The sequence below is a fragment of the Chiloscyllium plagiosum genome, unplaced genomic scaffold (genome assembly GCF_037043375.1).
Source record: "Chiloscyllium plagiosum isolate Xiang-an unplaced genomic scaffold, Cpla_swu_hap1 HiC_scaffold_48, whole genome shotgun sequence".
Taxonomy (NCBI): domain Eukaryota; kingdom Metazoa; phylum Chordata; class Chondrichthyes; order Orectolobiformes; family Hemiscylliidae; genus Chiloscyllium; species Chiloscyllium plagiosum.
The window spans coordinates 16,703,438-16,728,971 of record NW_028270186.1 but is presented as its reverse complement, the minus strand read 5'-3'; the positions used below and the strand labels follow the sequence as shown (position 1 = coordinate 16,728,971).

At 50.5% G+C, this 25,534-nt stretch overlaps 1 protein-coding gene across 1 annotated transcript in view; it reads left to right on the top strand.

The window, feature by feature from the left end:
- The window catches only part of LOC122542980 (myoferlin-like), a 169,293-nt gene that overhangs the window by 113,807 nt on the left and 29,952 nt on the right, over positions 1-25,534 (top strand). The window contains exons 37-41 of the mRNA XM_087984303.1: positions 929-981; positions 17,029-17,085; positions 19,375-19,473; positions 21,474-21,602; positions 24,359-24,514. Of these exons, the coding sequence (XP_087840429.1) occupies positions 929-981; positions 17,029-17,085; positions 19,375-19,473; positions 21,474-21,602; positions 24,359-24,514 (494 nt within the window). The remainder of the gene's footprint in view (positions 1-928; positions 982-17,028; positions 17,086-19,374; positions 19,474-21,473; positions 21,603-24,358; positions 24,515-25,534) is intronic.

The following is a 25,534-nucleotide window of genomic DNA, read 5'->3' as shown; positions in this document are numbered from 1 at the left end:
CAGTCAGCATCTGAGGAGCAGGAGAATCGACGTTTCGGGCAGAAGCCCTTCATCAGGAATGAGGCTTGTGGGCTGGGGGCTGAGAGATAAATGGGAGGGGGGGGTGGGGTTGGGGAGAAAGTCGTTGAGAAAACGATAGGGTGGATGAATGTGAGGGAGAAGGTGATAGATCAGAGGGGGAGTGATGGACGGGTCTGGAGGGCGGTGCTGAATTGGAGGCTTGGGACTAGGACATTGCCGGGGGGAGGGGAAATGAGGAAGCTGTTGAAATCCACATTTATCCTGTGTGTTTGCAGGGTCCCAAGGTAGAATATGAGGCATTCTTCCTCCAGGTGTCGGGTGGTCAGGGTTTGGTGATGGAGGAGGCCCAGGACCTGCATGTCCTTGACAGCGTGGGAGGGGGAGTTGAAGTGTTCAGCCACGGGGCGGTGGGGTTGTTAGGTGCAGGTGTCCCAGAGATGTTCTCTGAAACGATACGCAAGAAGGTGTCCGGTCTCCCCACTGTAGAGGAGACCACACTGGATACAGCGGATGCAGTAGATGACATTGGTAGAGGGACAGGTAAATTTCTGACTGATGTGGAAGGATCCCTTCGGGCCTTGGACCCAGGTGAGGGGAATGGTGTGGACGCAGATTTTGCACTTCCTGTGGTGGCAGGGAAAGATGCCAGAAGTGGGGTGTGGATCTGACAAGGCAGTCACGTAGGGAATGGCTCTTTCTGGAACGCTGATAGGGGTTGGGAGAGGAATATATCTCTGGTGGTGGGGTCCCAACAAGACACCAGGGAAGCTTAGGACCTTGCAGTTCCCCAAACACCCACTGGGGTTACCACTCAGAAGGAGGCCAGGTTTTACTGTCCTCCAAACGTAACTGAAACCAATGCTTTTGCATTTTCTTCATTCAAATCGCTCTTTTTCTCACCCCACAGATGTCGCAATGATGTCAAACAAGAGTTTTCATGTGGAAACACCCAACATTGAGGTAAGATAATTTCTACAAAATAACCAGCAAGTGCAGGGGGGCGCGAGTTACTGAAGTGGTGAGGCACAGCAGTGAAATGGAAGGCAGGAACTCCAGTAGTTCCTAGTTATTTTGACAGTAATTTCGACAATAATTTCAGATCCTCCTCCAGCACATTCATCCCATTTCCAGTTCTGAACATGCATATCCCATAATGCATTCCCGTGTACCAACATCTCGCAGCTGGATTGTTCAGAGGTGATCCGATGGGATTTTCACAGCCCTTAGGATTAGCAGGTGTTGCATCCTAAGTCATGAGAGAGGATTGAAATCACAAATTGTGGTGTCTGTAATAATTTGAATAGGTGATACTGTCCCTGTCCTGGGAGCGTTTGATGGGGGGACAGTGTAGAGAGAGCTTTACTCTGTATCTAACCCCGTGCTGTCCCTGTCCTGGGAGCGTTTGATGGGGGGACAGTGTAGAGAGAGCTTTACTCTGTATCTAACCCCGTGCTGTCCCTGTCCTGGGAGCGTTTGATGGGGGGACAGTGTAGAGAGAGCTTTACTCTGTATCTAACCCCGTGCTGTCCCTGTCCTGGGATTGTTTGATGGGGAACAGTGTAGAGAGAGCTTTACTCTGTATCTAACCCCATGCTGTCCCTGTCCTGGGAGTGTTTGATGGGGGACAGTGTAGAGAGACCTTTACTCTGTATCTAACCCCGTGCTGTCCCTGTCCTGGGAGTGTTTGATGGGGGACAGTGTGGAGGGAGCTTTACTCTGTATCTAACCCTGTATTGGGAGTGTTTGATGGGGGACAGTGTAGAGGGAGCTTTACTCTGTATCTAACCCCGTGCTGTCCCTGTCCTGGGAGTGTTTGATGGGGGACAGAGTAGAGTGAGCTTTACTCTGTATCTAACACCGTGCTGTCCCTGTCCTGGGAGTGTTTGATGTGGGACAGTGTAGAGGAAGCTTTACTCTGTATCTAACCCCATGCTGTCCCTGTCCTGGGAGTGTTTGATGGGGGCAGGGTAGAGGAAGCTTTACTCTGTATCTAACCCCGTGCTGTCCCTGTCCTGGGTGTGTTTGATGGGGACAGTGTAGAGAGAGCTTTACTCTGTATCTAACCCCGTGCTGTTCCTGTCCTGGGAGTGTTTGATGGGGGACAGTGTAGAGAGAGCTTTACTCTGTATCTGACCCCTTGCTGTCCCAGTCCTGGGAGTGTTTGATGGGGGGACAGTGTAGAGAGAGCTTTACTCTGTATCTAACCCCGTGCTGTCCCAGTCCTCGGAGTGTTTGATGGGGGGAAAGTGTAGAGAGAGTTTTACTCTATATCTAACCCCGTGCTGTCCCAGTCCTGGGAGTGTTTGATGGGGGACAGTGTAGAGAGAGCTTTACTCTGTCTCTAACCATGTGCTGTCCCTGTCCTGGGAGTGTTTGATGGGGACAGTGTAGAGGGAGCTATACTCTGTATCTAACCCCGTGCTGTCCCTGTCCTGGGAGTGTTTGATGGGGACAGTGTAGAGAGAGCTTTACTCTGTATCTAACCCCGTGCTGTCCCTGTCCTGGGAATGTTTGATGGGGGACAATGTAGAGAGAGCTTTACTCTGTATCTAACCCCGTGCTGTCCCTGTCCTGGGAGTGTTTGATGGGGACAGTGTAGAGAGAGCTTTACTCTGTATCTAACCCCGTGCTGTCCCTGTCCTGGGAGTGTTTGATGGGGACAGTGTAGAGAGAGCTTTACTCTGTATCTAACCCCGTGCTGTCCCTGTCCTGGGAGTGTTTGATGGGGGACAGAGTAGAGTGAGCCTTACTCTGTATCTAACCCCGTGCTGTCCCTGTCCTGGGAGTGTTTGATGGGGGACAGTGTAGAGGAAGCTTAACTCTGTATCTAACCCCGTGCTATCCCTGTCCTGGGAGTGTTTGATGCAGGCAGGGTAGAGGGAGCTTTACTTTGTATCTAACCCCGTGCTGTCCCTGTCCTGGGAGTGTTTGATGGGGGACAGTGTAGAGGAAGCTTAACTCTGTATCTAACCCCGTGCTGTTCCTGTCCTGGGAGTGTTTGATGGTGGCAGGGTGGAGGGAGCTTTACTTTGTATCTAACCCCGTGCTGTCCCTGTCCTGTGGGTGTTTGATGGGGGACAGTGTAGAGAGAGCTTTACTCTGTATCTAACACCGTGCTGTCCCTGTCCTGGGAGTGTGATGGGGGGACAGGGTAGAGAGAGCTTTACTCTGGATCTAACCCCATGCTGTCCCAGTCCTGGGAGTGTTTGATGGGGGACAGTGAAGAGACAGCTTTACTCTGTATCTAACCCCATGCTGTCCCTGTCCTGGGAGTGTTTGATGGGGACAGTGTAGAGAGAGCTTTACTCTGTATCTAACCCCATGCTGTCCCTGTCCTGGGAGTGTTTGATGGGGGACAGAGTAGAGTGAGCTTTACTCTGTATCTAACCCCGTGCAGTCCCTGTCCTGGGAGTGTTTGATGGGGGACAGTGTAGAGGAAGCTTTACTCTGTATCTAACCCCATGCTATCCCTGTCCTGGGAGTGTTTGATGCAGGCAGTGTAGAGGGAGCTTTACTCTGTATCTAACCCCGTGCTGTTCCTGTCCTGGGAGTGTTTGATGGTGGCAGGGTGGAGGGAGCTTTACTTTGTATCTAACCCCGTGCTGTCCCTGTCCTGGGAGTGTTTGATGGGGACAGTGTAGAGAGAGCTTTACTCTGTATCTAACCCCGTGCTGTACCTGTCCGGGGAGTGTTTGATGGGGACCGTGTAGAGAGAGCTTTACTCTGTATCTAACACCGTGCTGTCCCTGTCCTGGGAGTGTGATGGGGGGACAGTGTAGAGAGAGCTTTACTCTGTATCTAACCCCATGCTGTCCCAGTCCTGGGAGTGTTTGATGGGGGACAGTGTAGAGAGAGGTTTACTCTGTATCTAACCCCGTGCTGTCCCTGTCCTGGGAGTGTTTGATGGGGACAGTGTAGAGAGAGCTTTACTCTGTATCTAACCCCGTGCTGTCCCTGTCCTGGGAGTGTTTGATGGGGGACAGTGCAGAGAGAGCTTTACTCTGTATCTAACCCCGTGCTGTCCCAGTCCTGGGAGTGTTTGATGGGGGACAGTGTAGAGAGAGCTTTACTCTGTATCTAATGCCGTGCTGTCCCTGTGCTGGGAGTGTTTGATGGGGGACAGTGTAGAGAGAGGTTTACTCTGTATCTAACCCCGTGCTGTCCCTGTCCTGGGAGTGTTTGATGGGGGATAGTGTAGAGAGAGCTTTACTCTGTATCTAACCCTGTGCTGTCCCTGTCCTGGGAGTGTGTGATGGGGGATAGTGTAGAGAGAGCTTTACTCTGTAACTAACCCTGTGCAGTCCCTGTTCTGGGAGTGTTTGATGGGGGGGACAGTGGAGAGAGAGCTTTACTCTGTATCTGACCCTGTGCTATCCCTATCCTGGGAGTGTTTGATGGGGGATAGTGTAGAGAGAGCTTTGCTCTGTATTTAACCCCGTGCTATCCCAGTCCTGGGAGTGTTTGATGGGTGGGGACAGTGTACAGGGAGCTTTACTCTGTATCTAACCCCGTGCTGTTCCTGTCCTGGGGGTGTTTGATGGAGGGACAGTGTAGAGAGAGCTTTACTCTGTATCTAACGCCGTGCTGTCCTTGTCCTGGGGGCGTTTGATGGGGGGACAGTGTAGAGAGAGCTTTATTCTGTATCTAACCCCGTGCTGTCCCTGTCCTGGGAGTGTTTGGGGGGACAGTGTAGAGAGATCTTTACTCTGTATCTCACCCCGTGCTGTCCCTGTCCTGGGAGTGTTTGATGGGGGACAGTGTAGAGAGGGCTTTACTCTGTATCTGTCCCCGTGCTGTCCCTGTCCTGGGAGTGTTTGGGGGGACAGTGTAGAGAGAGCTTTACTCTGTATCTAACCCCGTGCTGTCCCTGTCCTGGGAGTGTTTGATGGGGGACAGTGTAGAGAGAGTTTTACTCTGTATCTAACCCCGTGCTGTCCCTGTCCTGGGAGTGTTTGATGGGGGACAGTGTAGAGAGAGCTATACTCTGTATCTAACCCCGTGCAGTCCCTGTCCCTGGGAGTGTTTGATGGGGGACAGTGTAGAGAGAGCTTTATTTTGTATCTAACCCCGTGCTGTCCCTGTCCTGGGAGTGTTTGATGGGGGGGGACAGTGTACAGGGAGCTTTACTCTGTATCTAACCCCGTGCTGTTCCTGTCCTGTGGGTGTTTGATGGAGGGACAGTGTAGAGAGAGCTTTACTCTGTATCTAACGCCGTGCTGTCCTTGTCCTGGGGGCGTTTGATGGGGGGACAGTGTAGAGAGAGCTTTATTCTGTATCTAACCCCGTGCTGTCCCTGTCCTGGGAGTGTTTGGGGGGACAGTGTAGAGAGATCTTTACTCTGTATCTCACCCCGTGCTGTCCCTGTCCTGGGAGTGTTTGATGGGGGACAGTGTAGAGAGGGCATTACTCTGTATCTATCCCCGTGCTGTCCCTGTCCTGGGTGTATTTGGGGGGACAGTGTAGAGAGAGCTTTACTCTGTATCTAACCCCGTGCTGTCCCTGTCCTGGGAGTGTTTGATGGGGACAGTGTAGAGAGAGCTTTACTCTGTATCTAACCCCGTGCTGTCCCTGTCCTGGGAGTGTTTGATGGGGGACAGTGTAGAGAGAGTTTTACTCTGTATCTAACCCCGTGCTGTCCCTGTCCTGGGAGTGTTTGATGGGGGACAGTGTAGAGAGAGCTATACTCTGTATCTAACCCCGTGCAGTCCCTGTCCCTGGGAGTGTTTGATGGGGGACAGTGTAGAGAGAGCTTTATTTTGTATCTAACCCCGTGCTGTCCCTGTCCTGGGAGTGTTTGATGGGGGGGGACAGTGTACAGGGAGCTTTACTCTGTATCTAACCCCGTGCTGTTCCTGTCCTGTGGGTGTTTGATGGAGGGACAGTGTAGAGAGAGCTTTACTCTGTATCTAACGCCGTGCTGTCCTTGTCCTGGGGGCGTTTGATGGGGGGACAGTGTAGAGAGAGCTTTATTCTGTATCTAACCCCGTGCTGTCCCTGTCCTGGGAGTGTTTGATTGGGGACAGTGTAGAGAGATCTTTACTCTGTATCTATCCCCGTGTTGTCCCTGTCCTGGGTGTATTTGGGGGGACAGTGTAGAGAGAGCTTTACTCTGTATCTAACCCCGTGCTGTCCCTGTCCTGGGAGTGTTTGATGGGGGACAGTGTAGAGAGAGCTTTACTCTGTATCTAACCCCGTGCTGTCCCTGTCCTGGGAGTGTTTGATGGGGGACAGTGTAGAGAGAGCTATACTCTGTATCTAACCCTGTGCTGTCCCTGTCCCTGGGCGTGTTTGATGGGGGACAGTGTAGAGAGACCTTTACTCTGTGTCTAACCCCGTGCTGTCCGTGTCCCTGGGAGTGTTTGATGGGGGGACAGTGTAGAGAGAGCTTTATTTTGTATCTAACCCCGTGCTGTCCCTGTCCTGGAAGTGTTTGATGGGGGACAGTGTAGAGAGACCTTTACTCTGTATCTAACCCCGTGCTGTCCCTGTCCTGGGAGTGTTTGATGGGGGACAGTGTGGAGGGAGCTTTACTCTGTATCTAACCCTGTATTGGGAGTGTTTGATGGGGGACAGTGTAGAGGGAGCTTTACTCTGTATCTAACCCCGTGCTGTCCCTGTCCTGGGAGTGTTTGATGGGGGACAGAGTAGAGTGAGCTTTACTCTGAATCTAACACCGTGCTGTCCCTGTCCTGGGAGTGTTTGATGTGGGACAGTGTAGAGGAAGCTTTACTCTGTATCTAACCCCATGCTGTCCCTGTCCTGGGAGTGTTTGATGGGGGCAGGGTAGAGGAAGCTTTACTCTGTATCTAACCCCGTGCTGTCCCTGTCCTGGGTGTGTTTGATGGGGACAGTGTAGAGAGAGCTTTACTCTGTATCTAACCCCGTGCTGTTCCTGTCCTGGGAGTGTTTGATGGGGGACAGTGTAGAGAGAGCTTTACTCTGTATCTGACCCCTTGCTGTCCCAGTCCTGGGAGTGTTTGATGGGGGGAAAGTGTAGAGAGAGTTTTACTCTATATCTAACCCCGTGCTGTCCCAATCCTGGGAGTGTTTGATGGGGGACAGTGTAGAGAGATCTTTACTCTGTATCTAACCCCGTGCTGTCCCTGTCCTGGGAGTGTTTGATGGGGGACAGTGTAGAGAGAGCTTTACTCTCTCTCTAACCATGTGCTGTCCCTGTCCTGGGAGTGTTTGATGGGGACAGTGTAGAGAGACCTTTACTCTGTATCTAACCCCGTGCTGTCCCTGTCCTGGGAGTGTTTGATGGGGGACAGTGTGGAGGGAGCTTTACTCTGTATCTAACCCTGTATTGGGAGTGTTTGATGGGGGACAGTGTAGAGGGAGCTTTACTCTGTATCTAACCCCGTGCTGTCCCTGTCCTGGGAGTGTTTGATGGGGGACAGAGTAGAGTGAGCTTTACTCTGTATCTAACACCGTGCTGTCCCTGTCCTGGGAGTGTTTGATGTGGGACAGTGTAGAGGAAGCTTTACTCTGTATCTAACCCCATGCTGTCCCTGTCCTGGGAGTGTTTGATGGGGGCAGGGTAGAGGAAGCTTTACTCTGTATCTAACCCCGTGCTGTCCCTGTCCTGGGTGTGTTTGATGGGGACAGTGTAGAGAGAGCTTTACTCTGTATCTAACCCCGTGCTGTTCCTGTCCTGGGAGTGTTTGATGGGGGACAGTGTAGAGAGAGCTTTACTCTGTATCTGACCCCTTGCTGTCCCAGTCCTGGGAGTGTTTGATGGGGGGACAGTGTAGAGAGAGCTTTACTCTGTATCTAACCCCGTGCTGTCCCAGTCCTCGGAGTGTTTGATGGGGGGAAAGTGTAGAGAGAGTTTTACTCTATATCTAACCCCGTGCTGTCCCAGTCCTGGGAGTGTTTGATGGGGGACAGTGTAGAGAGAGCTTTACTCTGTCTCTAACCATGTGCTGTCCCTGTCCTGGGAGTGTTTGATGGGGACAGTGTAGAGGGAGCTATACTCTGTATCTAACCCCGTGCTGTCCCTGTCCTGGGAGTGTTTGATGGGGGACAGTGTAGAGAGAGCTTTACTCTGTATCTAACCCCGTGCTGTCCCTGTCCTGGGAATGTTTGATGGGGGACAATGTAGAGAGAGCTTTACTCTGTATCTAACCCCGTGCTGTCCCTGTCCTGGGAGTGTTTGATGGGGACAGTGTAGAGAGAGCTTTACTCTGTATCTAACCCCGTGCTGTCCCTGTCCTGGGAGTGTTTGATGGGGACAGTGTAGAGAGAGCTTTACTCTGTATCTAACCCCGTGCTGTCCCTGTCCTGGGAGTGTTTGATGGGGGACAGAGTAGAGTGAGCCTTACTCTGTATCTAACCCCGTGCTGTCCCTGTCCTGGGAGTGTTTGATGGGGGACAGTGTAGAGGAAGCTTAACTCTGTATCTAACCCCGTGCTATCCCTGTCCTGGGAGTGTTTGATGCAGGCAGGGTAGAGGGAGCTTTACTTTGTATCTAACCCCGTGCTGTCCCTGTCCTGGGAGTGTTTGATGGGGGACAGTGTAGAGGAAGCTTAACTCTGTATCTAACCCCGTGCTGTTCCTGTCCTGGGAGTGTTTGATGGTGGCAGGGTGGAGGGAGCTTTACTTTGTATCTAACCCCGTGCTGTCCCTGTCCTGTGGGTGTTTGATGGGGACAGTGTAGAGAGAGCTTTACTCTGTATCTAACACCGTGCTGTCCCTGTCCTGGGAGTGTGATGGGGGGACAGGGTAGAGAGAGCTTTACTCTGGATCTAACCCCATGCTGTCCCAGTCCTGGGAGTGTTTGATGGGGGACAGTGAAGAGACAGCTTTACTCTGTATCTAACCCCATGCTGTCCCTGTCCTGGGAGTGTTTGATGGGGACAGTGTAGAGAGAGCTTTACTCTGTATCTAACCCCATGCTGTCCCTGTCCTGGGAGTGTTTGATGGGGGACAGAGTAGAGTGAGCTTTACTCTGTATCTAACCCCGTGCAGTCCCTGTCCTGGGAGTGTTTGATGGGGGACAGTGTAGAGGAAGCTTTACTCTGTATCTAACCCCATGCTATACCTGTCCTGGGAGTGTTTGATGCAGGCAGGGTAGAGGGAGCTTTACTCTGTATCTAACCCCGTGCTGTTCCTGTCCTGGGAGTGTTTGATGGTGGCAGGGTGGAGGGAGCTTTACTTTGTATCTAACCCCGTGCTGTCCCTGTCCTGGGAGTGTTTGATGGGGACAGTGTAGAGAGAGCTTTACTCTGTATCTAACCCCGTGCTGTACCTGTCCGGGGAGTGTTTGATGGGGACCGTGTAGAGAGAGCTTTACTCTGTATCTAACACCGTGCTGTCCCTGTCCTGGGAGTGTGATGGGGGGACAGTGTAGAGAGAGCTTTACTCTGTATCTAACCCCATGCTGTCCCAGTCCTGGGAGTGTTTGATGGGGGACAGTGTAGAGAGAGGTTTACTCTGTATCTAACCCCGTGCTGTCCCTGTCCTGGGAGTGTTTGATGGGGACAGTGTAGAGAGAGCTTTACTCTGTATCTAACCCCGTGCTGTCCCTGTCCTGGGAGTGTTTGATGGGGGATAGTGCAGAGAGAGCTTTACTCTGTATCTAACCCCGTGCTGTCCCAGTCCTGGGAGTGTTTGATGGGGGACAGTGTAGAGAGAGCTTTACTCTGTATCTAACGCCGTGCTGTCCCTGTGCTGGGAGTGTTTGATGGGGGACAGTGTAGAGAGAGGTTTACTCTGTATCTAACCCCGTGCTGTCCCTGTCCTGGGAGTGTTTGATGGGGGATAGTGTAGAGAGAGCTTTACTCTGTATCTAACCCTGTGCTGTCCCTGTCCTGGGAGTGTGTGATGGGGGATAGTGTAGAGAGAGCTTTACTCTGTAACTAACCCTGTGCAGTCCCTGTTCTGGGAGTGTTTGATGGGGGGGACAGTGGAGAGAGAGCTTTACTCTGTATCTGACCCTGTGCTATCCCTATCCTGGGAGTGTTTGATGGGGGATAGTGTAGAGAGAGCTTTGCTCTGTATTTAACCCCGTGCTATCCCAGTCCTGGGAGTGTTTGATGGGTGGGGACAGTGTACAGGGAGCTTTACTCTGTATCTAACCCCGTGCTGTTCCTGTCCTGGGGGTGTTTGATGGAGGGACAGTGTAGAGAGAGCTTTACTCTGTATCTAACGCCGTGCTGTCCTTGTCCTGGGGGCGTTTGATGGGGGGACAGTGTAGAGAGAGCTTTATTCTGTATCTAACCCCGTGCTGTCCCTGTCCTGGGAGTGTTTGGGGGGACAGTGTAGAGAGATCTTTACTCTGTATCTCACCCCGTGCTGTCCCTGTCCTGGGAGTGTTTGATGGGGGACAGTGTAGAGAGGGCTTTACTCTGTATCTGTCCCCGTGCTGTCCCTGTCCTGGGTGTATTTGGGGGGACAGTGTAGAGAGAGCTTTACTCTGTATCTAACCCCGTGCTGTCCCTGTCCTGGGAGTGTTTGATGGGGGACAGTGTAGAGAGAGTTTTACTCTGTATCTAACCCCGTGCTGTCCCTGTCCTGGGAGTGTTTGATGGGGGACAGTGTAGAGAGAGCTATACTCTGTATCTAACCCCGTGCAGTCCCTGTCCCTGGGAGTGTTTGATGGGGGACAGTGTAGAGAGAGCTTTATTTTGTATCTAACCCCGTGCTGTCCCTGTCCTGGGAGTGTTTGATGGGGGGGGACAGTGTACAGGGAGCTTTACTCTGTATCTAACCCCGTGCTGTTCCTGTCCTGTGGGTGTTTGATGGAGGGACAGTGTAGAGAGAGCTTTACTCTGTATCTAACGCCGTGCTGTCCTTGTCCTGGGGGCGTTTGATGGGGGGACAGTGTAGAGAGAGCTTTATTCTGTATCTAACCCCGTGCTGTCCCTGTCCTGGGAGTGTTTGGGGGGACAGTGTAGAGAGATCTTTACTCTGTATCTCACCCCGTGCTGTCCCTGTCCTGGGAGTGTTTGATGGGGGACAGTGTAGAGAGGGCATTACTCTGTATCTATCCCCGTGCTGTCCCTGTCCTGGGTGTATTTGGGGGGACAGTGTAGAGAGAGCTTTACTCTGTATCTAACCCCGTGCTGTCCCTGTCCTGGGAGTGTTTGATGGGGACAGTGTAGAGAGAGCTTTACTCTGTATCTAACCCCGTGCTGTCCCTGTCCTGGGAGTGTTTGATGGGGGACAGTGTAGAGAGAGTTTTACTCTGTATCTAACCCCGTGCTGTCCCTGTCCTGGGAGTGTTTGATGGGGGACAGTGTAGAGAGAGCTATACTCTGTATCTAACCCCGTGCAGTCCCTGTCCCTGGGAGTGTTTGATGGGGGACAGTGTAGAGAGAGCTTTATTTTGTATCTAACCCCGTGCTGTCCCTGTCCTGGGAGTGTTTGATGGGGGGGGACAGTGTACAGGGAGCTTTACTCTGTATCTAACCCCGTGCTGTTCCTGTCCTGTGGGTGTTTGATGGAGGGACAGTGTAGAGAGAGCTTTACTCTGTATCTAACGCCGTGCTGTCCTTGTCCTGGGGGCGTTTGATGGGGGGACAGTGTAGAGAGAGCTTTATTCTGTATCTAACCCCGTGCTGTCCCTGTCCTGGGAGTGTTTGATTGGGGACAGTGTAGAGAGATCTTTACTCTGTATCTATCCCCGTGTTGTCCCTGTCCTGGGTGTATTTGGGGGGACAGTGTAGAGAGAGCTTTACTCTGTATCTAACCCCGTGCTGTCCCTGTCCTGGGAGTGTTTGATGGGGGACAGTGTAGAGAGAGCTTTACTCTGTATCTAACCCCGTGCTGTCCCTGTCCTGGGAGTGTTTGATGGGGGACAGTGTAGAGAGAGCTATACTCTGTATCTAACCCTGTGCTGTCCCTGTCCCTGGGCGTGTTTGATGGGGGACAGTGTAGAGAGACCTTTACTCTGTGTCTAACCCCGTGCTGTCCGTGTCCCTGGGAGTGTTTGATGGGGGGACAGTGTAGAGAGAGCTTTATTTTGTATCTAACCCCGTGCTGTCCCTGTCCTGGAAGTGTTTGATGGGGGACAGTGTAGAGAGACCTTTACTCTGTATCTAACCCCGTGCTGTCCCTGTCCTGGGAGTGTTTGATGGGGGACAGTGTGGAGGGAGCTTTACTCTGTATCTAACCCTGTATTGGGAGTGTTTGATGGGGGACAGTGTAGAGGGAGCTTTACTCTGTATCTAACCCCGTGCTGTCCCTGTCCTGGGAGTGTTTGATGGGGGACAGAGTAGAGTGAGCTTTACTCTGAATCTAACACCGTGCTGTCCCTGTCCTGGGAGTGTTTGATGTGGGACAGTGTAGAGGAAGCTTTACTCTGTATCTAACCCCATGCTGTCCCTGTCCTGGGAGTGTTTGATGGGGGCAGGGTAGAGGAAGCTTTACTCTGTATCTAACCCCGTGCTGTCCCTGTCCTGGGTGTGTTTGATGGGGACAGTGTAGAGAGAGCTTTACTCTGTATCTAACCCCGTGCTGTCCCTGTCCTGGGAGTGTTTGATGGGGGACAGAGTAGAGTGAGCTTTACTCTGAATCTAACACCGTGCTGTCCCTGTCCTGGGAGTGTTTGATGTGGGACAGTGTAGAGGAAGCTTTACTCTGTATCTAACCCCATGCTGTCCCTGTCCTGGGAGTGTTTGATGGGGGCAGGGTAGAGGAAGCTTTACTCTGTATCTAACCCCGTGCTGTCCCTGTCCTGGGTGTGTTTGATGGGGACAGTGTAGAGAGAGCTTTACTCTGTATCTAACCCCGTGCTGTTCCTGTCCTGGGAGTGTTTGATGGGGGACAGTGTAGAGAGAGCTTTACTCTGTATCTGACCCCTTGCTGTCCCAGTCCTGGGAGTGTTTGATGGGGGGAAAGTGTAGAGAGAGTTTTACTCTATATCTAACCCCGTGCTGTCCCAATCCTGGGAGTGTTTGATGGGGGACAGTGTAGAGAGATCTTTACTCTGTATCTAACCCCGTGCTGTCCCTGTCCTGGGAGTGTTTGATGGGGGACAGTGTAGAGAGAGCTTTACTCTCTCTCTAACCATGTGCTGTCCCTGTCCTGGGAGTGTTTGATGGGGACAGTGTAGAGGGAGCTATACTCTGTATCTAACCCCGTGCTGTCCCTGTCCTGGGAGTGTTTGATGGGGACAGTGTAGAGAGAGCTTTACTCTGTATCTAACCCCGTGCTGTCCCTGTCCTGGGAATGTTTGATGGGGGACAATGTAGAGAGAGCTTTACTCTGTATCTAACCCCGTGCTGTCCCTGTCCTGGGAGTGTTTGATGGGGACAGTGTAGAGAGAGCTTTACTCTGTATCTAACCCCGTGCTGTCCCTGTCCTGGGAGTGTTTGATGGGGACAGTGTAGAGAGAGCTTTACTCTGTATCTAACCCCGTGCTGTCCCTGTCCTGGGAGTGTTTGATGGGGGACAGAGTAGAGTGAGCCTTACTCTGTATCTAACCCCGTGCTGTCCCTGTCCTGGGAGTGTTTGATGGGGGACAGTGTAGAGGAAGCTTAACTCTGTATCTAACCCCGTGCTATCCCTGTCCTGGGAGTGTTTGATGCAGGCAGGGTAGAGGGAGCTTTACTTTGTATCTAACCCCGTGCTGTCCCTGTCCTGGGAGTGTTTGATGGGGGACAGTGTAGAGGAAGCTTAACTCTGTATCTAACCCCGTGCTGTTCCTGTCCTGGGAGTGTTTGATGGTGGCAGGGTGGAGGGAGCTTTACTTTGTATCTAACCCCGTGCTGTCCCTGTCCTGTGGGTGTTTGATGGGGACAGTGTAGAGAGAGCTTTACTCTGTATCTAACACCGTGCTGTCCCTGTCCTGGGAGTGTGATGGGGGGACAGGGTAGAGAGAGCTTTACTCTGGATCTAACCCCATGCTGTCCCAGTCCTGGGAGTGATTGATGGGGGACAGTGAAGAGACAGCTTTACTCTGTATCTAACCCCATGCTGTCCCTGTCCTGGGAGTGTTTGATGGGGGACAGAGTAGAGTGAGCTTTACTCTGTATCTAACCCCGTGCAGTCCCTGTCCTGGGAGTGTTTGATGGGGGACAGTGTAGAGGAAGCTTTACTCTGTATCTAACCCCGTGCTATCCCTGTCCTGGGAGTGTTTGATGCAGGCAGGGTAGAGGGAGCTTTACTCTGTATCTAACCCCGTGCTGTTCCTGTCCTGGGAGTGTTTGATGGTGGCAGGGTGGAGGGAGCTTTACTTTGTATCTAACCCCGTGCTGTCCCTGTCCTGGGAGTGTTTGATGGGGACAGTGTTGAGAGAGCTTTACTCTGTATCTAACCCCGTGCTGTACCTGTCTGGGGAGTGTTTGATGGGGACCGTGTAGAGAGAGCTTTACTCTGTATCTAACACCGTGCTGTCCCTGTCCTGGGAGTGTGATGGGGGGACAGTGTAGAGAGAGCTTTACTCTGTATCTAACCCCATGCTGTCCCAGTCCTGGGAGTGTTTGATGGGGGACAGTGTAGAGAGAGGTTTACTCTGTATCTAACCCCGTGCTGTCCCTGTCCTGGGAGTGTTTGATGGGGACAGTGTAGAGAGAGCTTTACTCTGTATCTAACCCCGTGCTGTCCCTGTCCTGGGAGTGTTTGATGGGGGACAGTGTAGAGAGAGCTTTACTCTGTATCTAACCCCGTGCTGTCCCTGTCCTGGGAGTGTTTGATGGGGGACAGTGTAGAGAGAGCTTTACTCTGTATCTAACGCCGTGCTGTCCCTGTGCTGGGAGTGTTTGATGGGGGACAGTGTAGAGAGAGCTTTACTCTGTATCTAACCCCGTGCTGTCCCTGTTCTGGGAGTGTTTGATGGGGGATAGTGTAGAGAGAGCTTTACTCTGTATCTAACCCTGTGCTGTCCCTGTCCTGGGAGTGTGTGATGGGGGATAGTGTAGAGAGAGCTTTACTCTGTATCTAACCCTGTGCAGTCCCTGTTCTGGGAGTGTTTGATGGGGGGGACAGTGGAGAGAGAGCTTTACTCTGTATCTGACCCTGTGCTATCCCTATCCTGGGAGTGTTTGATGGGGGATAGTGTAGAGAGAGCTTTGCTCTGTATTTAACCCCGTGCTATCCCAGTCCTGGGAGTGTTTGATGGGTGGGGACAGTGTACAGGGAGCTTTACTCTGTATCTAACCCCGTGCTGTCCTTGTCCTGGGGGCGTTTGATGGGGGGACAGTGTAGAGAGAGCTTTATTCTGTATCTAACCCCGTGCTGTCCCTGTCCTGGGAGTGTTTGGGGGGACAGTGTAGTGAGATCTTTACTCTGTATCTCACCCCGTGCTGTCCCTGTCCTGGGAGTGTTTGATGGGGGACAGTGTAGAGAGGGCTTTACTCTGTATCTGTCCCCGTGCTGTCCCTGTCCTGGGTGTATTTGGGGGGACAGTGTAGAGAGAGCTTTACTCTGTATCTAACCCCGTGCTGTCCCTGTCCTGGGAGTGTTTGATGGGGGACAGTGTAGAGAGAGCTTTACTCTGTATCTAACCCCGTGCTGTCCCTGTCCTGGGAGTGTTTGATGGGGGACAGTGTAGAGAGAGTTTTACTCTGTATCTAACCCCGTGCTGTCCCTGTCCTGGGAGTGTTTGATGGGGGACAGTGTAGAGAGAGCTATACTCTGTATCTAACCCCGTGCAGTCCCTGTCCCTGGGAGTGTTTGATGGGGGACAGTGTAGAGAGAGCTTTATTTTGTATCTAACCCCGTGCTGTCCCTGTCCTGGGAGTGTTTGATGGGGGGGGACAGTGTACAGGGAGCTTTACTCTGTATCTAACCCCGTGCTGTTCCTGTCCTGTGGGTGTTTGATGGAGGGACAGTGTAGAGAGAGCTTTACTCTGTATCTAACGCCGTGCTGTCCTTGTCCTGGGGGCGTTTGATGGGGGGACAGTGTAGAGAGAGCTTTATTCTGTATCTAACCCCGTGCTGTCCCTGTCCTGGGAGTGTTTGGGGGGACAGTGTAGAGAGAGCTTTATTCTGTATCTCACCCCGTGCTGTCCCTGTCCTGGGAGTGTTTGATTGGGGACAGTGTAGAGAGATCTTTACTCTGTATCTATCCCCGTGTTGTCCCTGTCCTGGGTGTATTTGGGGGGACAGTGTAGAGAGAGCTTTACTCTGTATCTAACCCCGTGCTGTCCCTGTCCTGGGAGTGTTTGATGGGGGACAGTGTAGAGAGAGCTTTACTCTGTATCTAACCCCGTGCTGTCCCTGTCCTGGGAGTGTTTGATGGGGGACAGTGTAGAGAGAGCTATACTCTGTATCTAACCCTGTGCTGTCCCTGTCCCTGGGCGTGTTTGATGGGGGACAGTGTAGAGAGACCTTTACTCTGTGTCTAACCCCGTGCTGTCCGTGTCCCTGGGAGTGTTTGATGGGGGGACAGTGTAGAGAGAGCTTTATTTTGTATCTAACCCCGTGCTGTCCCTGTCCTGGAAGTGTTTGATGGGGGGACAGTGTAGAGAGAGCTTTACTCTGTATCAAACCCCATGCTGTCCCTGCCCTGAGAGTGTTTGATGGGGGACAGTGTAGAGAGAGCTTTACTCTGTATCTAACCCCATGCTGTCCCTGCCCTGAGAGTGTTTGATGGGGGACAGTGTAGAGAGAGCTTTACTCTGTATCTAACCCCATGCTGTCCCTGTCCTGGGAGTGTTTGATGGGGGGACAGTGTAGAGAGAGCTTTACTCTGTATCTAACCCCGTGCAGTCCCTGTCCTGGGAGTGTTTGATGGGGTCAGTGTAGAGAGAGGTTTACTCTGTATCTAACCCCGTGCTGTCCCTGTCCTGGGAGTGTTTGATGGGGAGACAGTGTAGAGAGAGCTTTACTCTGTATCTAACCCCGTGCTGTCCCTGTCCTGGGAATGTTTGATGGGGGGACAGGGTAGAGAGAGCTTTACTCTGTATCTAACCCCGTGCTGTCTCTGTCCTGGGAGTGTTTGATGGGGACAGTGTAGAGAGAGCTTTACTCTGTATCTAACCCCGTGCTGTCCCTGTCCTGGGAGTTTTCGATGGGCCGAATAATTATAAATCTGATGAGGTGAAATTTGTTGTCTTTCAGAGTACAGCTGCAGAGGATGCTCAGAAATCAGAACAGGAAGCCACGGAAGGGCTGCTCGTGAGTTGCGACGGGGCATTCTGTTGTCACGGTTGTATCTCAGCTCTCAGCCCGCAGAAACATTTTTCTATCCTGTTGTTCCTGGAATCTCTGCAGACTCCAGGCTTCCTCTGCAGATCCTGCTGCGTTCCCAGGAGTTGGGAAGCACTTGGATGCAGAAATAATTCTCAGTCATTTTGAGAATCCTGTCAGCAAACTAGTTTGGTCTCTTTACTGAGCAGAATAGCTAAGGTGAGAAACCAGACTTTAGAACCGTTACTGCACATCCCTAGTTGCTCCTGTGAGAAGGTTGGGGGGTGAGCTGCCTTCTTGAACCGCTGCACTCCGTGTGGTGTAGGGACCCCCACACAGCGCCCTTAGGGAGGGAGCTCGAGGAGTTTGACCCGGTGACACTGAAGGAACGTTGATATTTTTCCAAGTCAGGAAGGTGTGGGACTTAGAGGGGAACTTACATGGAGTGGTGTTCGCGTGCATCTGCCTCCTTTGTCCATCAAGAAGACAGAGGTTGTAGGTTTGGAAAATGCTGTCTCAGGTGCCTTTGTTTACCACAGCGCTGTTTCCCCTCAGAAAACCAACTTAGACGGAAATGCGGCAGAAGCCAGGACTGTTCTCCTTTGAGCAGCTGATGTTGGGACATTTGATTGGGGTGTCCCTTTATCACAAGTGTCCAGTATTGCACCATATGTACTTTGTCCCACATTGTGGTTACTGTTGTGGGGCCTATCGGCTGCTCCCACTTAGAGCCATAGAGTCATAGAGATGTACAGCACGGAAACAGACCCTTCGGTCCAACCCGTCCATGCCGACCAGATATTCCCAACCCAATCTAGTTCCACCTGCCAGCACCCAGCCCATATCCCTCCAAACCCTTCCGATTCATACCCATCCAAATGCCTCTTAAATGTTGCAATTTATCAGCCTCCACCACTTCCTCTGGTAACTCATTCCATACCCGTACCATGATCTGTGTTAAAAAGTTGCCCCTTAGGTCTCTTTTATATCTTTCCCCTCTCACCCTAAACCTATGCCCTCTAGTTCTGGACTCCCCGACTCCACGGAAAAGACTTTGCCTATTTATCCTATCCATGCCCCTCATAATTTTGTAAACCTCTATAAGGTCACCCCTCAGCCTCCGACACTCCAGGGAAAACTGCGCCAGCCTGTTCAGCCTCTCCCTGTAGCTCAAATTCTCCAAATCTGGCACATCCTTGTCAGTCTTTTCTGAACCCTTTCAAGTTTCAAAACATCTTTCCGATAGGAAGGACACCAGAATTGCACGCAATATTCCAACAGTGGCCTAACCAATGCCCTGTATAGCTGCAACATGACCTCCCAACTCCTGTACTCAATACTCTGACCAATAAAGGAAAGCATACCAAACACCTTCTTCACTATCCTATCTACCTGCAACTCAACTATGAAGGAGCTATGTACCTGCACTCCAAGGTCTCTTTGTTCAGCAACACTCCCTAGGACCTTACCATTAAGTGAATAAGTCCTGATAAGATTTGCTTTCCCAAAGTGCAGCACCTCGCATTTATCTGAATTAAACTCCATCTGCCACTCCTCAGCCCATTGGCCCATCTGGTCCAGATCCTTTTGTAATCTGAGGTAACCTTCTTTGCTGTTCACTACACCTCCGATTTTGGTGTCATCTGCAAACTTACTAACTGTACCTCTTATGCTCACATCCAAATCATTTATGTAAATGACAAAAAGTAAAGGGCCCAGCACTGATCCTTGTGGCACTTGTCACATCTTACCGCCCAAATCCCTCATCTCCACTCAAACCAATTCTACATCCTGATCTCTTGAACGAAGGTCATCTCTAATGATTGTACCTGTATCACCAGAAGCAAAATATTTGTTCATTTCATCTGCCATTGCGAGACATTCTAAATAAGCTTATCGGTGGGGTTGGAGGAGAATGTGGAATTTGAAACACACATTCGGTCTTACTGAATGGTGGAACAGACTGACTAGCCTTTCCTCCTGATCCTAGTTGGTATGCTTTTAATGCAGTGAGCTGCCTGAAAGGATGGTGGAAACAGGTTCATTGGGGAAAAGGGGAAATAAAGGGGAATGGAAAAAATTGCAGGGCTGTGAGAGGGGTGGTATGAAATTGGATGATGATTTCCATCGACACAGTGGTCTGAATGGCTTCCTCCAGCGACCCAGGATTCCCAGAGGATGGAAGCTAACAGCATTGGCTCCTGACACCCAGCTTTGGGGCGCGTTTGCCACGAATCCAGTAACGATAACGTTTTTCTGTTTGCTTTCTCTTTCAAGGAAGATGACACCATTGACTGGTGGTGTAAGTTCTATGCCTCGTCAGGGGAGCATGACGATTACACAGACTATCTGTTGCAGGGGTATGACACAATCAAGGTAATAGGGCTTTTCCACCCTCTGGGTAACTCCATGCCCACGATGATTTGCAATCGTCTTGTGATGTTGCTGCGGTCTGTGCCCCTTCACCAGCCAGCCTCCTTGCCCTGTGCTTGCACACGTTCCTTGATTCCCAGTGCAGTGTCACCTCAGTTTTCAAGGCTGCATCCTTGATTTCAAATCCCCCTGCGTTCTTGTCACCGACATTTCCCTCCTTCTGTCATAAATGACAATAAGATTTAACAAGATTGTTTCAGCTGATGTGCAGTGATAGGAAAATCACTGTGAATAGAATGGGGGACAGGGAGGGGTGAAAAGGGCAGCTGGAGCGAGGAAAGGCTGTAAGAGAGAGTGTGTATGGGGTATTCTCACACACAATCTCTCTCTCTCTCTCTCTCTCTCTCTCTCACACACACACACACACGCTCTAACACAATCATTCAAAAATGTGCACTGTGTTAATTAATGCACACAAGCACACACACGTACAATCACTTTCATAGCCACAGTCATACATTGTGACTTTCATACACACAATCATGCATACACAATCACTCTTACAACCGAATCACACTCAATGATGCACACAATCACTCGCATGCGTAGTCACTCTCACACGCAGTCCCATTCTCATGCTCACGCAATCACTCCTCATGCACACACAATCATTGTTACTTACTGTCATATGCTCTCATACACTTTCTCTCTCCTCTCTCCCTTTCATCCTCTCAATCTCTCTCTCTTTCTTCACACGCATTCACAGTCATTCTAACTTCAATGACAGAAAACCACCATCCGTGAACCCGTTCCCAAATGAATTCAGATTTTACACTGATTTCCCCTCTCCAGATCTAAAACTACTAGCAGGAGTCACTGTTATTCAGAGGCAGATGCTGCTGCGATAGGTTATAAATCTTTAATGAATATATCGTTTGACCTTATTTGTTGTCTCAGTGTGGCTGTGGAACTTTACATCATTTACATCCATTGTGAAACCCAAGACCGTGGAAAGTTTAATATCAGAAGCTAGTTCCATGCTTCACATTTCTTTAAAAATCGACACATTTACCAAGCATTGACATAACATGCATATTCATAACTGAGATTAATAGATATTTGCACTTTGATATTACTTTAGAATAATGATTCTCAAATAAGATTGCTATAAAATGTAAATTTGACTCGGCTTAGATTTTTTTTTTAAAGAGTTTGACCTTGATTTTGAGGTAAACTAGAGGCTAGCTTGTTTTTATTCATGAAAGGCGACTGGTGATCATGAGTATAAGAAGCTGCAACTGTTGTGTCTCTTTATCTGGGCGAAATTTTCATTTCACTCGTCACTTATTTTGGGGATTCAAATGATTAATGCACCGGGAAGCATTGAAGTGGTGGATGTAGAAATTATATGCCAACCCATTTCCTGAGAGCTCCCAGAGCTCAGAATTTGGTACTGCAGCCTGGAACGCACTTGCCAGAGCGTACTGGAAGCAGTTTTAATTCACGAGAGAATGAAAGAACTCTCTGAGGAATTGTAAAACCACCAACCTGTAGGGCAAAGATGGAGGTTTGAGATTAGAATTGAGGTCTAACCGAGAGCCAGTACACACATGATGGACCAAATGGCTGCCTCCTGTGCTGTAAACATTCTGGTCGGACAGCTCATTGAATTATGTAGCATTTCCGCTTTGGTGCTGCAGTGACACTTTTCTTGCGATTTCCCAGCACCTGTGTGTATATAGTTGCCCCTCACCCATGGTAAGGGCTATCCGAAGTTGTTAGAGTTGCTCACAGTGATTTTTTTTTCTCTCCCTGACCCCCGCTCTCTCTCTCTGCCCCACCTATCTGTCTTTCTCTCCACCTTTCGATTTGCTTCTCTCTCTCTGACTGCTTTGTCCACCTCTCTAACTCTTCCACCCCATCTCACTCCGCCTCGTTCTTTCTCTGCCTCTTTCTCCTTGCTGACTCCCCCATCCCCCACACCGTCTCCCGTACTTGTACAGATTTACCCATGTCCCCTGGAAGATATACCTCAGTTTAAGGGGCTGCAGGATTTCTGCCACACCTTCAAACTGTACCGGGGGAAAGTGTACGGGGATATCGAGGATCCGATGGTTGTAGGCGAATTTAAGGTAATGAACAAAGGAGTTATTTGGCACACAGTTGACAGTTCAAGAGATTTTCTTGGGTCATCCATTCTGTCTGACTTCACCTGATTTCAACTGGTTGTCTTGCTTTTAACTGCCTGTGCTCTGGGGGAGCGTGGTTGTGAAATTGTAACGAGACTAGCAATCCAGGACCTCAGGTTAACATTCTGAGGGTGGCACAATGGCTCAGTGGTTAATACCACTGCCTCACAGCGCCAGGGACCCGGTTCGATTCCATCCTAAGGCAACTATCTGAGTGGAGTTTGCTCATTGCTCCCGTGTCTGCGTGGGTTTCCTCCAGGTGCTCTGGTTTCCTCCCACGGTCCAAAGATGTGCAGATTAGGGTGGAAGTACCCACTCATGGGGATACGGTTGGGTCTGGGTCAGACACTATCAGAGGGTCGGTGTGGACTTGATGGGCTGAAAGGCCTCATGCCACACTGTGGGGATTCCGTGATGAAGTGTGGCTGGCCCCCAGGATGGGCAATAAATAGCCAGCAGCACGCTCATCCTGTGAATGAATAATGAAAAAAGATTGCTGCTTGAGATTGGCTCATAACCAGTACTCGGTTCTGCTATATTTCTACTATCGGGGAGCCCCGCTGACCTCCTGGGCTCAGCCATGCCTCAGTAGGTAGCTCTCTCACTCTGCAGCGATATCCAATCCAGAATCCAAGCTGGGGGTACTGTTATTTTGAAGGAGAGCTCCCACCCAATACATGCATCCCTCGATTGGCACCACAGAGACAGATTGTCACGTCATTAACTCACTGCAGCTCAGAGACCTTTCCTGGGCACGAATTAGCTGCCATGGTTCCTTCGTTAAAGCTTTCAAAAGTGCTTCAGCAGACTGCAAAAGCCACTCCTCTGTTAACAGGCCTTTGAGTCGGTTGACTGGGTTCTTTCAACAACGTCAAATTGCAGTACATCATCACAGGGGGGACCTGCTGACAATTTCACATTAAATAGAGTGTTGAGGTAGCCCTCTGTAACCCAGTTTGCCTCCAGACATGCTGTATGTGAAAGACCCCCAGTGAAAATGGATTGAGGCAGTCAGTATATTTTTTTAAAAAGCCTCTACTTCTCAATTTGTTCAGTCTTTGTAACAGCCTGTCCTGACTGGCTGGAGTTAGCGATGGAGTCAGCGCTGGAAAAGCTTGTCCCTGCTGAGTACTCTTGTCAGTGCTGTCCAACGTTTTTCCCATGATTTCCGCGCTGCAGTGCGAAATTGTGGAACATTTCTATGGCTGCAGCCCGAGAGACGGGAACATCAGAGGTTGGGTATTCAGCAAACTCTCAGAGGGTCATTGGGGTGACAGCCTTCCCTTGAATAATTTGGTGCATCCTCCTGCTCCTGGCCTCCAAATCTCTGGAAGTCATCCAGGCATTCTGATCAGCCTCGTACACAGTGGGTGGTGCTCCACACTCTGAAAACAATGTGGCATCTTGGACCTTGCTGTCAGCGTGAGCAGCAGCTTTTCGGTGCCGTCATGTGGGCATGAACCACAGCGGTGACAACGTTTCTTTCTCCTTTTTCCAACACCCTTTAAACAACACAGAGCGATCTGGCCAAACATGATAAACCGGCCACGTTCCACTTGTGTTTGAATGGTCTCTTGGTGCCAGTTCAGGATGTGGGTGAGGTCATTATTTTACCTCATTCATTGTCTCGGCTGACGTTTGCTCCCCATCCCTCATTAACAGTTAACAGTCAGCCGCGTTGCTGAGTCACGCCTCGGCCAGATCAGGTAAGGATGGCAGATTTCCTTCCCTAAGGGACATTAGTGAACCAGATGGGTTTTTTTCTGACCATCGATTCATGGTCATCATCAGACTCGTTATTATTTAATTCAGATTCCATGATCTGTCACAGCAAGATTTGAACCCAGGTCCCCAGAGCATTACTTGGGTCTCTGGATTAATAGTCTAGTGATATTTCCACAAGACCATCGCCTACCCTTTGTAGCCACCGCCCCAGAGTTTCCTTTCATTTCCTGCTCGAGTTTGGTTTAACTCAGCTCTGATTGGTTGGTGTGGCCAAACAATGGGTGTGCCCAAGGGAGCTAATTCGGTGTTAGTGTCCCACACTGATCCCAGGCATCCTTCTATTGGATTTCCTATTCTGCTGCTGATAATGACTGTTAACCTCATCCCAGACCATCAGGGCATCCTGTATATACCTCAAGGAGATCACTTGAACTTGCTGTCAGAAATTCTGTGTGGGGGAAATGCAAATGGGTGAAATTAGGTCTGTCAGGAGTATTTTCCTTTATAAGCTGACTGTGCCAAGTACCTGTTCAGCCTCAAGGCTGAATCAATCCAGTTCTGGGCCCCACACCTTAATGGAAGATGTGGACGCTGTGATGACACTGGAGAGACTACAGTCACGGATGTGGACCAGGGATGTTGGGATGGTTCTCCTGCAGCAGAGGGGACGATTTGACTGAGGGAGTGGGCTTACAGTGGAGGAAATAGGAGGGACTGTTTGCTGTGTTGAAGGGTCAAAAGCCAAGGGACACAGCTTCAACTGACGAAAGACTGAGACCCAAAGATTACTCGTGAATTTTGAATTCGCAGGGTGGTTTCAGATTGTTCGATTCTGCGTTAGGGGTAGAGTCACTCGATTGACCGAATGATCGTGTTTTGTTTAATCCCAGACAGCCTTTGGGAATTCTTAACGCATTTCTCTGTCGCAATTTTATTCTGCCCTCATTCACAGTTCGGTTGTGTTGCTCCTTCAGGGTTCGTTTCGGATCTACCCTCTGCCAGAAGATCCAGCAAAGCCTGTGCCCCCTCCACAGTTCCGCCAGCTGCCCTCGAGCGAGCCGCAGATCTGTTTAGTCAGAGTTTACATTGTCCGCGCGCTCAGCCTCCAGCCGAAGGATCGCTCCGGGACAGTACGTATTGGCCGTCTCCGCACACAGAGATAACATATGACCAATTCACGAATTCACAATGGGTGTGGCTGACCTTCCGAAAAGCGGGAGAACGCTGGCCGGCATTTTATGCGGGTTACCTTGTCCACACTGAGCTGCTGTGATCTGGAATCCACTGCTTTTAAGGGTGCTGGAGACAGGTTCGATTGCAACTTTCCAAGGGGGAATTGAACAGCTATTTGAAGGACCGAGGGTTCTGTTGAAAACGCTGGACAGTGGGAACTGACTGACCAGCACTTTCATTGGGCTGAGTGGCCTCCTCTGCTGAATTTGCAGCCCAGAGCCAAACCATTTATCCCACCGATACCAGACATATAAAATGCTGGCAATGCTCAGTGGATCTGGCAGTATCCATGGGGAGAGAGGTGCCCAATTAATAGTTCAGCTCGATGACTTTTCCTTGGAACTGAGAAATATTTTGAGCAAATAGTAATACTTGGGGACAGGAGGGAGGTTTATGATCGTGTGGAATTCAGGAGATAGTAATTGGCAAAAGAATGCCCCATGGAAGGGTAAAAGGAGTGGGAATGGGACAGTCTATGAGACAAAAGATGTGTCTGGAGGAGGTGTGAGAATGACAAAACCCCAAATGCAAAGACAAGAATGAGACCCAAAAACTTAAAGGAAAGGAAAGAAAATTGGCCCCATGCCAATTAATAAACTCAGTGCTTAATCGAAAAATAAAGTGCTTTTTTTTTAACCTTGAGTTGAGCTGCATTGGAACGTTGCAGGAGCTGAAAGACAGTGGGGAAGCAAGATGAGAGATGAAATGACAGATGATCAGAAACCAATCTTGCTCCACTCAAGCCTCCTCTGCTCTTTCTCATCTAACCCAATATTCCTTTCTTCCTCGACATGGAGTACTGCGTGCAACTCTGGCCTCCCTGCTATAGGAAGGATGTTGTGAAACTTGAAAAGATTTACAAGGATGTTGGAGGGTTTGAGCTACAGGGAGAGGCTGAACAGGCAGGGGCTGTTTTC